Source organism: Melanerpes formicivorus, unplaced genomic scaffold, assembly GCF_026170545.1.
Source record: "Melanerpes formicivorus ecotype bairdi unplaced genomic scaffold, bMelFor1.0.p_v2 SCAF_3028, whole genome shotgun sequence".
NCBI classification, from domain to species: Eukaryota; Metazoa; Chordata; class Aves; order Piciformes; family Picidae; genus Melanerpes; species Melanerpes formicivorus.
This window is the reverse complement of record NW_027145379.1, coordinates 7,468-22,323: the sequence shown is the minus strand read 5'-3', so window position 1 is coordinate 22,323 and position 14,856 is coordinate 7,468. Positions and strand designations below refer to the sequence as shown.

Below are 14,856 nucleotides of genomic sequence, written 5' to 3'. Positions count from 1 at the left end.
TTGTTGAGGTAGGGTACTGACCAGATGGGTAATAATACACTGGCATCTGCAAGGAAAGACAAAAGCAGCTAACTATGGACTCTAAACATTCACAAAATTAAACAGAACTGGAAATGGAACAAGGGTTCAAACCAAGCATATAAATGGTAATCAAGAGGAGAGGTTTGCATTGTCTCTCTTCAAGAGCTACTGCTTGCTTTCAGCTCTGCTAAGAAAAGGGCTATCAGTGCCCAGATTTGTTCTCAGATACTTTGAGAAACAGAAGAAAAAATAATTTTAATTAAAAGAGATAAAATCTTCCAGGATGCATAAAAAGCTACCAAATGCACATAGCAAAACCAAAAAAACCCAAAATAAAATCAGAGCAAAATATCAAATGCTGCCTAAGATATGTGAATGCAAACAACACCTTCCATGGCAACATGCAGACAGCATGCTGAACGCCTGAGTGACCCCTGGAGGAAATGGGCAATTTAAAGCAAAGAGGGTGGGAGCAAAAACATTTGGAAGCAAGAAGGAGGGAAAGACAGAGTCTGTGCACCCTTAACACTTGCAAGCAACAATTACTGAATTCACACTTGAGTTGCACAGCTACATCCTTCCTTGCAGGAACGTGTCCCTCTGAGGCCTCTCTTGCACTTGGTGTGAATATAATTACAGTTCAAAACACAGTGCTAGCTGTTTTGTTGCAGGAGCTGAAGGTAGATACTGAGTCTGCAAGTGCTGCTGGGTGGGCTTCTTCCTCCTGTTGTCATTACAGAGCAACATGCACTACATCACTGCATCATAAAGGAGAACGGGAGAGTTGGAGGAGGGCGACTGGAGCTAAAGATTCTCCCTGTATGTGCTACCTCACTGTTACGGAGACATGTGAGCTAAACAGGTTCAAATGACCTTTGGCAAACTCAAAGCACTCAAACTTTTTCATTTTCACCTGCAGGAGATGCTGGAGGCACCCAACAGAGCTCAGCAGCATATGGTCCCTCCCTGATATTAAAAGAAGGGTTGGTGTAAAACATAGACATGGATAAAGTAGGTGGCTGAGGGTTTTGGAAGGATTCACTTTCGTGTCTCAGGAGTACATCTCTGTGCCTGTAGCTGAAACATATTATTTGTCCTTCCTGATATTGCTTTAGTGAAGAGTGAAATTAGAGGGATCAGAGACAAGAAGTATCACTTCACATTGTCTACTCTGACCCTCCTGAATTTTTCAGAGTCTTGATACATCAGTGCTGCTAACACCTTTGCTCTTCAGCAGAACCCACCATGTTTGTGTAGCAGCCTACTGACATGACAAATTACACTTGAATTGCTTTCCCATGTGAATGCACAATCTAACATTGGAGCTTCTGCTTGTGTAACACACTTCATGTGCAGAACCAGAGGTTTCTGCTGCAGTAACAAGGATGTCAACACTGCTATATGGTTAGCATTGTAAAACAATAATTAGAAAAATGTCCTTCTTGGACCATAACCTAAACAAAGGCTGCCTTCTTTAGCCTAAAAGCATTGTTTCCTGTTCTTAATCCTTGAAAAATCTCCCCTCTTTAATAACTACCATGGCAGTGGTTGACAGATAATCCTTACACCCTTAGATACTCTTATTTTGAAGGTGAAAACCTTTCTTATTTGAAGGCTGACCATTACACTGCATTTAATTTTTTTCCTCTCACATACACATTCTCTTTATTTACCTTATACTATAACAGGAGTGGGCAACCCACTTCAGAGACACTCATGAAATGGTATAAACAGCTATTACTTTTTCCTCCACCTAATCTGCTTTGTCACCAGACGATGGGCAGAGACTCAGCACAGCACTGGCTTTCTAATTTGTTTTGTCCACGTACAGTTCAAGCCCACTCTCAGGCTGGGTCTCCCTTGGACTGCTCTCTAGCTGCAAATCCACAGGTATGTGCTGTAGTAAGAATGGGATTCCATACATCTTTCAGGCTTATTTCACTTTTCTCCATTATCTCTTTATTGACTTAGAGCTTGATTCAGGCTGGATGTGGCTCTTAGCAACCTGATCTAGTGTGAAGGGTCTGTGCCCATGGCAGAGGGGTTGGAACTGAATGATCCTTGAGGTCTCTTCCAACCCTAACAATTCTATGATTCTATTCTGCCATCAGGCAGACATTCTACCTTTGAACATTGCTGGGTTTGGATCAACACCCTCAGCCAGCTGGTAAGTGATGCTGACACAATTGCTAATAGCAGTTAACATCTGCCTGCATGGGCATGAAGGCAAACCCCGGTGATGTATGGACACATGGAGGCACCATCTCTTCCCAGTACTTAACTGACTGGGATCAGTCATTCCTCAAGGCATCTTCTCTCTGTATGCCCTGCCCCCCTTTACCCCCCCATTACAATGACAGCAACGAAATGTAATTGCTTATGCACAGCTGCATGACGACCTCCAAATACAATGTCCTGAGATCATCCAGAAAAGACCTACTCACTTGCAGTGACTCCCCCACCTTCACCACAACAAGTTCCTAGAGGAGACATGCTATGAACAAAGATTTCATCTTAGGGTAGCTTTGGACTCTCTAGGAGGGGTTGCAAAATTAATTCAGGTGAAAAATCCCTCAAAATGTGTATTACTTGCCCAAGCCTCTCCAAGAATCCATGCCATCTCATTTTTAGACACCATGTTGCCAGCATACCTTCCATAAAGAATGAGTCAAAGGTGAAAAATTAATTTTAAGGGAACATATCCTTTCCCATGGGCATAGTACTTGCAGTTTTCCCAGAATCAGAATTGTCAGGGTTGGAAGGGACTCCAAGAATCATCCAGTTCCAACCCCCCTGCCATGGGCAGGGACACTTCACACTACAGCAGGTTGCTGACAGCCACATCCAGCCTGGCCTTGAAAACCTCCAGGGTTGTGGCTTCCACCACCTCCCTGGGCAACTTTGTGCCAGTGTCTCACCACCCTCATGGGGAAGAACTTCTTTCCCTTTTGCTCATTTGCAGAGGCAGAGCAGTGATAAGCACCACTGAGACAGTGCTGCAAAAACCCGAGGAGGACCCTTGCTGAAGTGCCTGGGCCCATAAGTGCTATAGAAGAACCACTGGAATGAGAATAGTATTGAAAATAGAAGACAAGACAGAAAATAAAGCTGTGTGTTTTGTGATCCAGAAAGCAGAGAGGCATTTGCTGCTAAAAATCCCTCTCAGCAAAGCCAGACTAATGGTTGGCTTGTTTTTTTTCCAACTGGCTGAACAAAGACAGATCATTATTTTCAGGTTATTAAATGATGACTCTGTTGTCAAGCTGGGCAGCAGCTGTGATGAAAGAAGTAGAAAAAGCCTGGTAAGGGACCCTCCTTACTTTTTAGGCATGTCATTTCAAAGCCAGACTCCTTCTGCTTTCATACAGACTGGGAGAGTGAAACTTGGAGAGCAGCTGAGGAGCCATGTTTAACTCAACTTCAATCCAAAAGCTAAGAATTCAAATGTGGTACCATTGGCTCTGTCTGCTTTTAGAGCATTTCTTTCTCCTCCTTTCAGCTCCCATACTCACAAGACTTCCACCTAAGTTTTCACAGCTGTGTTCCAACAGCATGCAGGGCACCATAGCCCACTTGCTAGAACTTTATCAGCCATGCATTTCACAGGATGACAGAATCATTTTGGTTGAGACCTTTAAGATCATCAAGCCAATCTCTTTAACCCAACACTGGAAAGTCACCACTACATCATGTCCCTCGACACCACAGCTACATGTCATTTAAACACCTCCAGGGATGGGGGCTCCATCACTTTCCTGGGCAGCCTGTTCCAGGGCTTCACAACCCTTCCTGTGAAGAATTTTTTGCTAGTATTGAACCTAAACCTGCCCTGGTGCAACTCAAGGCCATCTCTTGCCACATCTCTTTCTACTTGGGAGAACAGACTGGCTCTCCCACATTTAGAGGAACTAATTAACCATGAGATTCAAGCCTCTTTTTCACTGGTATAAATTCAATGGCAGCATTTAAGACACGGAAGTGCTTTCACATTGATTGCCTCACACTGATCAATGCACCGCCATGTTTTGCCTGCACTGACATCTATACTGCACCTTTTGGTTTTTTAAAGCTTGTTTCAGACTACCTGCTCTGGCACCTGAAAGCAGCCTTGTTATTGCATCTAAGCCCAAAAGAGTAAAGGGGGAATCAGATTGCCAAGAGCCACTGCCTCAGTGAAATTTTGTCACAGCAGGCAGGACAGAGAGTTGAGGTCTAGCTGCCCTGCACAGAAAGCTGAGCTGTTAGGGCAGAGGAATTACTATTTCCCAGTGTCTCACCACCCTCTTGGGGAAGAACTTCTTCCTAACATCCAGTCTGAATCTACCCACTGCTAGTTTTGCTCCATTCCCCCCAGTCCCATCACTCCCTGATACCCTAAATCATCCTTCCCCAGCCTTCCTGTAGCCCCCTTCAGATACTGGAAGGCCACAGTAAGGTTGTCACAGAGGGATGTGAGCATCCAGTATTCTTCAGGCCAGTCAGTGATCTAATTAAGCGGATCCCTGGCCCACTGAAAACATTCTAAGAGTAAACCTGCTTCACTACTATGGCGATACAGAATTCCATTAACAAAGCCAACTGGAGGTTTTCACCAAGAAGTAACAAACAGCATCACCAGGAAGGTTTACCCAACTTTTACATTAAAAGAAAAGAAAGATAATAATAAAGATTTTTTATTTTTTAATAAATTTGCTTTCTAACCATAAAATGCAAATGGGAGAAGTACTATCAGAACCATCCTAAAGCAGAGTTCAAATGAAGTTATCTGTAACTGGGTAAAGAATTTAGCTTTTTTTTTATTTAAGAGCATGCCTTGAAAATGGGCCAGAAAGTCTTCTGTGCATTTTACTTCTTGACAGTAATCACTTTCAATATTCTGTAGAGGTACCCAGGAGACAAGTAGAGATGTTTGGTAGTGAACAGTAAAACATAATCAGTCTTCAGGAAGACAGTTAAAATTACTGATCTGTGACACCTCACATGTTCAAGTCAATTAAATATGATTAATGACTACCTGGGCTGATGTGCACATTGCTCTTTTGGTATATACACAGGGAAAAAGGACTACAGCTATTTACTCACCCTCCTCCTTCATATTCATGTGCACGTGTGTCCTGGGCTACAGACATACACTGAGAAAAGGGCTTGAGGACAGGGAAGAAATTGCTGGAATTCAGGAAATCACAGAGGCTCTGCAAGTGTCCTGATGCCTATAAGTATGCTAAACTTTGATCCCAGGAACCAGGAATAACCTTAATAATCTTGCAGCTGTTTTTGTGGGGGTTTGTTGTTGTTGTTCATTTGTTTTGTTGTGTCGTTTGCTTCTGTCTGATTTTTTAACTCTTTTTTTTTTGTTTGGGGGTGGGTGGTGTTTGTTTATTTGGGGGTAGTGTGTGTGTGTGTTTGGGGGTTTTGTGTGGTTGTTTTTGGTTAGTTGGTTGCTTTGCTTTGGTTTGCATTTGACTTTTCCTAGGATGGTCTCTTTGTGGTGCTACAGTGAGCGGCACGGTGGTGAAGGCTTTGCATACCTGAGCAGGTGGTGGCGGTTGTTGCACGAAGCCCTGTGGCGGCGGCGGGGGCTGCAGCACTTGCTGGGACACGGGTGGACCCGAACCTGTGAAACCCCCTGGGGGAAGCTGCTGGCTCGGGGAGGCCATGATGTAACCTGTCTGCTGTGCAGGCTGCTGCAGGATAGGCGATGGGTAGACAGGGCCAGAAGGCGACTCGGGGTTGTCTCCCGATGACTGGCGACTCAAACTCATCTGGTTAAACTGCGTTGTCATGTCGTCCCGCTGCAGGGCAAAAGGCAGCAGAAAATGAGGTAGACAGGATGTCTGCAGCAGACATGCAAATTAGCCACACAAAAGAGGTTCAAACAGAGCAGGAGGGGGAAAGGAATGGCTCGGCCCCAAGGAGTGCCGAGCTCTGCATGGACAGCTATAAAAACGGAGTCAATTAAAAGCATTATAAATGCTTTGACAAAAGACTTCTGGACTGCGAGGTGAATGGCATCACTTGGCACCAAAGTCAGTTATTTTGGCTTTTACTTTGTGTCTTGTGTGTCCCCCTCACCTTTTATTCCTAAATGACAAAGGAACTTTACACTGTTCAAAAGAGGGCATTTTAAATCTAAAGGGCATGAAAATAACGTGGTGAGTAACTCTTTCCCCCAAACGCAGAATTCCTCAGCCAAACACATGCTGCTAATTTCACCTCCGTCTCAAAATGATTCTGAGAGGAGTTGAGAAGGTTTCAGATGCAGACCCTTTCCTTTTTGGAATCTTTTGAAAACCCAAGGCTGCTAACATAGAGAATATAACCAAAAGAAAAAAGAAAAAGCTAAGCCTTCATTTGCCATTTCAAGGCTTTTTATTCAGTGTTGGAAAGAAACAAGTCCCTTATTTCACTAGAGGGGGATAAAAAAATACATCTATGGCAGGATGAAAGTACCAGATAAAGTCAATGGGCCTATGTGTTACCACGTGTGGTAATGCCACAAGGATGCTAAACAGCCTTGCCAAAAGATCCATACTGATCAACACTCTCAGGTTTATTCTGGGAAGGCCAAGGATTTGCAAATGTGGTTCTATGCATCTCCACTTGTGCCCATATCATAAACCTTTTAAACACTCAACATCAAAGCTTACTCCAAACAATAAACGCAGCACAAAACTCCATCGTGTGCTACTCTGCATATTATGGTCCCCTCCTCATATCCCCTCTCAGACAGGGAATAAGCACTATAAAAATGCTTTTCACTTAGAACATCCTTGCTGTCTTGTGTTTTGGTTTTGTTTTTTTAAAGGAGCCTCTTCGGTTTTGTTTGTATCTCTGTGGTGTTCATTCTCCAAAACCATCCTGCACAATGTATTTATTGTCAGGAAACTGCAGAATAGGGAAAGGGAAAAATAGATGTAAGGCACTGCCAGAGAATGCACAGTGACCTTCCATGACCAGAGGAGGTATCGTGAGCCAAGACTCCTGCAGGTCTTCAGGTGGTGTAAGAAAGCAATGCTCTTGCCTTGCCACAACCCCACAACCATATTCAGCTAGATCTGTTATCTGTTTCTTTACAAAGCCAGGATATTTGTTTCCCTCATGGCAAATGCCTACAAGCACATTCAATGAGAAACTTCACTGAACCAGGAATGCCTCTGGGTACGCACAACAAAGACCAAGAGCTTCCAACCCCTTATGATTTATACATTGTATGCTGAAGACATTAACTCAGGTGAAGTTTTGCTGTTAAACTAGTCACTAAAAATCAGTAGAGCAACCTGAGATGCCTGAAAGACTGTGTTCAAGAGAATTAGCATTGAGATATGCAACTTCTCTTCACCACAGAACGCTCTTTATTGTCCTTTAAATGGTACTGCTCATCTACCAGGCATTAATAACACCACTTTAAGCTGCATGAATCTGTTCAGCTTTGTTTCCATCTCTTACTATGTGACATCTCTATCTCAGGAAAGAAAAATAATAATAATAAAAAAATCAGTCATAAACAAGATTACCAGAGAAAGAGAGACAAAAGAACAGAGTAAAAAAATTATAAAATAGTAATTGCAGTGCCTCTGAAGATGTCAGCTTCATTTTACCAACAGGATAATCTGAGCCCTGCAAGCACCAAGCCAGATTGAGACTCTAGAAGAGCATTCTGTTTCTTTTTATGTGACATGTGGGCTGGTGCCTTGTCATGATGCATAGCACAGCACAGCTTCTGCAGCTGCCCCACCACTGCTCTCTTTCCCAAGTGCTCTGGTATCACCAGGGAATAAATCCAGGCTATGGATTTACTGTCCTGATAAAACAGTAGAAAAAGCAATGATCTCTAGAGGTGTCCTCTCCAGCCTTTGTTGATACAAAAAGGGGTAACTCAAATCTCAAATGCCCAACTTAGCTGTTTAAGGTCCCTTGACACAAAGTGAGGAGATTCAAGCTCCTACCACAGGCACAACAGAAGGTTTTTCTGAAGACTCTCCTAACCAGGTAGAGAGCCCTGCTCCTAACATCACCCTGGAGCTTAGGAACCAAAACCACAGGGACGCTCTTACAAAATGCTCGTCAGTAGCGAAAGTGCCCAGGCAAAGGAGGATTTGGATGGGGCTCTCCTGTGGGACAGCCCTCGCAGTGCTCCCCAGAGGCTCTTGGGCATACTCATGTCCACACACCCAACTTCAAGGAAAGGAAAATAAATAAATAAATGAATGCAAATCTTTAGTACCACAGAAAACTGCTGCGTTGGAGAGACAGGCAGGAGATGCTGGGGAGGATAAGAAACGGCTGGATATTGTACTGACTGAGAAGATGGCTGCATTGCCTGAACAGGCTGCAAAACAAACACAGGGAAAGACAATGAATACAACCTACAGAGAGAGAGAGAGAACAACAACCACCACCACACTTCTGTCACTGAGAGCAAAGGTCTCAAACATAGCTCTGAAAACGCAGGTGACTCATTGCCAGCCCAAGCACAGGAGGTCAGCTCCTGTGGTTTTTAGTCTTCATTTTAGCCTTGTACCAGGACAATTCCTTATTACAGATTTCCCTGCCTATTTTCATATATTTGATGGCTGTTAGATTAAATAAAGCCACAGCTCTACTTTATTACTGATGTGAGGCAAAGCCAAATTAGGATTCTGCATTTAATTTACAGAGAGAGAATGGAAGAGCAGCACAGAACAAGTGTACATTTGAATTTTCCTGATAATGACTGATTTAACTCCGAGTGTGTCATAGGCAAAGGCATAATGACTGTAAAGCTGCTTTAGCAGAACACAATAGCTAAAAAAAAATTGACAAAGAGCAGGCTGCAAATTATCAACAGACAGGCCCATCAGCTTGGAGCAGATGTTTATCTAAGAGAAAGAACAATTTTCTACAGCACTATTACCTTGGAATAGAGCTTTACTATTCCTTTCATTTTAATCTCTCATTTAACTTGAGTCTTACACAGGCTTGGTGCTACGTCTGTCTTCTAAAAGTGCTAAGGTAAATCAAGAAATAAGAACCAAACCCATGGAAGGCCAAACCCAGTAAAATCAAAGCAACCTTACTGAATTTAAACATTGCATTTCAGGTTAACCTGGGATGAAACTGTGCCAAGTTATAAAGCCACACAAGTACCACAGTAGATCTTGGCTGCTCTGTAAATAGGCAAGATGCAGGATTCTTGCTTGAGTAGTTCCCTCTGCTTGCTCTGCTCTGGGAGAGCAGACACACAATGCACAACATTAAGTTTGAGCTAGTGCCAAACCCTACTGCCCATGTTCTGACATATTTGGCTCCATGCCACTGCCAGCCCAGAGGCCACAGACTCAACATACTGTGGCACCATGCCCAAACAACGCTGCCCTTTCCCTCTCCTCCTGTAGCTTCTATCTCAGAGCAGTCATGGCCAGAACACGGGCTGCAGACAGAACCCATGGTCTGGGGAGGGGACCTCAGAGAGTGGGCTACCCATAGATTATGCCTGGTATTACCAGATGTGGAAGAGTTTGTAGAGCTCTGCCTTGTCCTTGATTCTTTGACTCAATCCCATTGCTGTCAAAAGGGACAGGGAATGGTCCCTGGCTCTTTGGGGGGAATTGCAGACTGCACTAGTTTGAGAATGAATGCTTCAGCTCTCAATTATGGGCAATTTTTTGCCAAAGCAATTTATGTAGATATACAGCAGCTTGCTTAACAGTCCTTTTCAAAATTAAGCCATGCTTTAGATGGAACTGAAAAAGGAATCTTTCCTCTTCATCTGCCTTGAAAATAAAGACCATGATGCCCATTTGTTTCAAAAGAAAAGAACACCCTGGTACTTGGTCTAACTGTACCCTTCCCTCCTACCCTTCAGAGGATCATCCTTTGTAACCCTGAAAGCTGCTTCTGTTTTTCCAGAGGCCACCACACATACCTGTGTGACAAGGTGACTTGCCATTTGCTGCTGTGGCTGTTGAACCTGCTGAGGCTGCTGGGATGAAGGCTGCTGCTGAGACTGTCCCACCATCTGGCTCCTCATCGTCTGCTGGCTACTGGGAGGGTTGTATATTGCCGGCGTCCCATCAGGATTTACAAAGGGTTGACCTGAAACAACAGACCCTGCCTTTGCTGAACACTTTAAAGAAGATGTTTTCTGCATGAAATCACACAGCCTTGCTTTAACTGACCACTCTTGAGCTGACCAGCTCCAGCAGCAGCACGCTCATCACTCATTACACTAGCAGACATCTCTTGGCAAAGCAGACAGCAGATACTTGCTTTGGAAGGATAATTTTCCAAGGAATGGGTGCAAGGTTACCATGGATATAAACTGATTTAGATACTATGGTTACCTGAAGCCATTCAATGATGAGTCAGCTCACAGTAATATTGATCTCTGGAGCAAACATCAGAGGTAGAGAATACTTTACTGCCACACAACAGCAGTCAAATGCACACAGCTCCTCCTGACACACGGGTTTGTATGGAAAGGAAAAAAAACCCAAACCTACCCTCGTTAATTATTTATTTGCATGCTCTAATTTAAACATGGTGCTGCACTTCTAAGAGCTGTAGCCTGTGTAGTAAGAGAGGCAGTTATCATGGAAGTAACATTTAAGATCTCTTTGAAAATGTCTTCTCTACAGGTTCTACTAAGCTGCTCAGCTACTAAGTTCCTTCAGATACTGTAGCCGATGGAAGTAACCTTGGAAATGCAATGTTTGTTAAAAAGAAAAACAAAACCCTAAACCCAAGCAACCAACCCAAACCTAAAAACAACAACCAAACAAAAGTTAACTCGAATCGTTGCCTTGCAAAGAAAGAAATGGCATTTCTGTTGTGGGGAAAATGTTTTCTATGATCTCAGTTCTCTTTTCACTTCCATCACAAATTCATAAAGCAAAGAGATTACAAATATTTCCATGAGGGAAAAAAAAAACAAACAAGAAAGGAATTTTAGCAATGAAGTGGTAACAATTAAAGCAGGTAACTAAAATATCTGAGACAAAAAGGTTGATTTGGAGAAACTTTGTGATTGAGAGCAACAGTGAAACACAATTTCTGATCTATACACTATTAGAACCTACACTGTTCTATCTACTTCTCAGCCTTTCAATTCCTCCCTCTATGATCAGTCATGGTCAGAAATGCATTGGAAACCTTGCCTTCTCTCCCTAAAGCAGCAAGACTTGCTGGATGAAGTCACCATATTACATTGGGCATGTCTCACACTCAACAGTGAGAAAGGTGATGAGCAGAGACAGTGGAAGAGAAGCACGGGGGGTGTTTCCCGTGGCTCAGTAAAGGGTGTCAGACTTGGAAGAGAAAAGGTCCAGCAATGCTTTTAAAGATGAAGAAGGAAAGAAAAAAAGAAAAAAAGAAAAGAAAAGGACCTTTCATGAAGAAGTCTTGAAATAAGAAATGAGAGGAAGAGATCAGACAGCAACAAAGAAGACATTTGTAAGTTGTGAACTGTGGCCCTGACAGAAGGGCAAAGACTGCAATGCCACTTAAAGGAGTAAGAATGAAATGTAAATGATCTGAAATTGTCAAAGAGGTAAAGGCAGAGAATGTGTCAAGAGGAATCCTTTAAGGGGTAGAACAGCCCGGTGAAGCAGGTGAAATGGAAAATAAAATAGCACAGCACATAAATGGTCCTCTCACAAAAAGCTTCTTAATTCTGTGGAAGGAGGAAGGAGAACCGGAGGAAGCAAAGAAGACTGCAGATATGGAAGAGAAAGTGTGGAAAGTGTGAGAAGGAGCTGAGAGGTATAACTGAAGCATGGAGGTACTGACAGCATCTGTGGATGCCATTAGAGGCTCGCAGAGTCAGTGACTACGTAGTGTGCAAGGAAGCACAATCTTTAAAGGGCACAGCATCATGATTAAAAGAGAGAAAAAGACTGGAAGTAGCCACTCTGCAAGAGGAGAAGAAAGAGCTAAAGAATGGTGTTGCTTAGGGAAAGAAAATCTATTCATTACAGGAAACAAAGCTCCTTTTTCCTTTTCTTTAAACTGTCTTCTCTTCATCTGTGTTACTGACAGCATCCATCACACTGATAGCTTATCACAGCAATCAGTCTCCTCCCTATGGAGCTGCTTTTGTAATGCTATCCTAATAAGTTGCAAAGATTCTGAGCCCAAAGAGTGGCAAATTTGCAGCAGGCATTTCCCTGCAAGCTAAAAGCACAGCAGACACTTCTGTACAACCTGACTTCCAGCCCAGGTAGTAGTGTGAAGCTAGATGGCTGGGACCAGAATTTCAGCCTCCCTCCATTTTCTGTCCTATGTGTGTACTTCCAGAAACAAACCACTGGGGTTAAAGGAAACAAAGTTATATATACACAAAATCTTTGCTGCCTGAATGTTCAACATACCAACACACCTGGAACTCTCCAGGATGTCTCTGCAGACAGTGAGGCACACGCTAGGAGGAAGATGAGGTGGCTCTGGTCTAGTGACAGTATTGAAAGGCATTGTGTACCGACTGTAGAAAAAGACTCCCTAGGTACCATGGAGGAACATGAGCCAGCTGCTGCAAATGCCTACATTGATAAAAGAGGTGTAGGAGATGCTCCTCTTAAATAGCTCTTCTGGCTTGCAAGTGTAGTGAGCCTCCAGTCCTTGCCGTGGCCAGGAACGAGCATAAGCTCTCAGCTGTTGGTGGGCTCAAAGCAGCAAGGATTCCTTTCATCTGCTTCTCCTTGTCCTATCACCTGAATTAAGGATGACTTCTGACTGTGCCTGCTGAATTTTGTATGGAAGTGGATCACACACCCCATGAAATTCCATCTGTATTGACCAAGGGATTCCAGTGTTGCAGACAGAACTATCAACTACCAGAACACCAGAGATGAGTAAATGAATAAGGATGGCTTTTGTCTTACGTCCATCTCTCGTTCTACCATCTCCACTGAGTTTTTAAGAAGTGTCCAAACCCCTCCTCTGCTGACAGAGGTGGGATCTCATGTCAATGATGCAATTGCTTGAAAAATACACAAAACAGACAAAAATAGTAAAGGCTTTAGAAAAGTGTAAGTCTGGGCAAGCTGCTAAGTCACCTCTCTGGAAAGGCCTTATTACATTTGACTCTAAACAAACAAGAACTCCTTCCTGATTTTATATGAGCTGATATTTATTGATCAGCCCCAGATATCCCAAAGTATTTGTGGAAATCTTGGTTTAGTAGTTTGTTAAGGCTTTGCTGTCCTTGACTGAATCCTGACCAAGTATTTTAGCAGTTAACTTACAAATAAGCTTTATACATTTGCACCTAATTACTAGAACACAGGGGTGTAGCATACCTAAAAGACTGGTTATAAACAAAAATTCCCCCAGTAAAGCTCCTGAATGCTCCATTAAGGACTTGGAAAAAAATATTTCAGACTTCAAGCCTCAGATCCCAGTATAATGGAAAATACATTTCACTGTAGGCTCTGTTATTTTAAACCCAGCATAACTCAGCTAAGGTTGACAGCACAGCCAGTCATGGTTACCGATATAGTCTGAGTCAGTGAGGAATCATCAGTCTCAACCTCCCTGAACCTTTTCAATATTGTCAGTACAATAATGTGGGGAGTCATAGCATAACATGATCTGGACTTCACCTGGACCAAGGACGTAACAAATTGCCTTAATTTTTCATCAAGCACTTGGGTTCAAGCTGAGTGGTTTTTGAGGCATCCACAGTGCTTGGCTGCCTGAGTGCCTGGTTTGTGCGCTGCAGTGCTGCTAAGTACCAGGGATGGGGAAGGTTACAACTCTCTCTTATCACAGAAGTTCAAATTTAAATACAATTCCTAATCATACAGCTCACAGAGCAAAATTAACTCTGAAGTACTAATTCAAATGCAGCCCTTAAGCCTTTTGAAATTCTGCAGTTAAGCACAACCTCTAAGACTTTGACCTCCTATTTTGGCTGCACTGTATTTCAGCACACTTGACATGGGTATCTGTCCTTAGTGAGGCTAACAGGATCTCGAGTATGTCTGCAGCCAAGGAGTGGCAGCCTTTACAAGATGCATATCCTGTCTGGGGCCCCACCAGTGTTTTGTATCACTTTCCAGTGGCTGTGCCACAACAGCCTCAGAAGGTCAATCCAGCTTTGCCTGCAGATTTGAAACCTGCCAAATGTAATTTTCCACATAGATTTGCTACTTCCTCAAGGGAAATATCTCTAGAAAGAAGAAATGTGCCCATTCTCCAGATGACACCATGAACACTGGAGGACAGTACCAGGGAGGAGGGCATTGTACTGACCTGTGTGCGGGTTCAGAAGGATACTGCCAGGTGGTATCCCTGCAGCTTCAAGTGGAAGAATGATATAGCTGGTGTTGCTGGGGGCCACCTGGCCACTCATCCCATTCTCAGGGTAGGACACGCTGCCTGAAGAGCTGGCTGTCACCCCAGGGACAAGGGATGCACTTTGGAGAGGCTGATGTATTCGTGACAGTGATCCTGAGGAGCCAGCGCTGCTGGAAGACTCTGAGCCTAATGGAGAGACACAGCCACACACTAGTCCATGCCCAGCTGGCAGGAGGGAGGTTTTCACTCCCTGCCAAGCTCAGTTTCCAGTGTTATTTCTACAGTTCTAAAGACCACTTTCCTCTCCCAACACCTGCTGCCCCCATGCACTAAATAACCTTTATCAAACACAACACAAACCACTCAGCATGTATTTATCGCACCAAAGTATTGGTTCATAAGGTAAACAAGCTGAAAACAAGAGTTGGTAAATGAAAACTAAAGTAAATAAACAAACAAGCCCAACAAAGCAAGGCACAACCCCCCACCAAACATTCTCTGTAAGTGAAAACCCAGCAACTGAGTTCAGCCAGGGAACAAGGGAGCTGCTCCATACATGTC

General features: G+C 43.5%; 1 protein-coding gene across 1 annotated transcript; it reads right to left on the bottom strand.

Annotated features, from left to right (window-relative positions):
• Window positions 1–7: 7 nt before the first annotated feature.
• LOC137440462 (cAMP-regulated phosphoprotein 21-like) lies at window positions 8–14,545 on the bottom strand (the record flags this gene model as incomplete). Its single annotated transcript, XM_068136712.1, has 5 exons — window positions 8–46; window positions 5,550–5,813; window positions 8,246–8,350; window positions 9,926–10,095; window positions 14,251–14,545. Coding segments are annotated over 5 exons (873 nt in total), but the record flags the coding sequence as incomplete, so codon positions are not given.
• Between the last annotated feature and the right edge of the window lie 311 nt (window positions 14,546–14,856).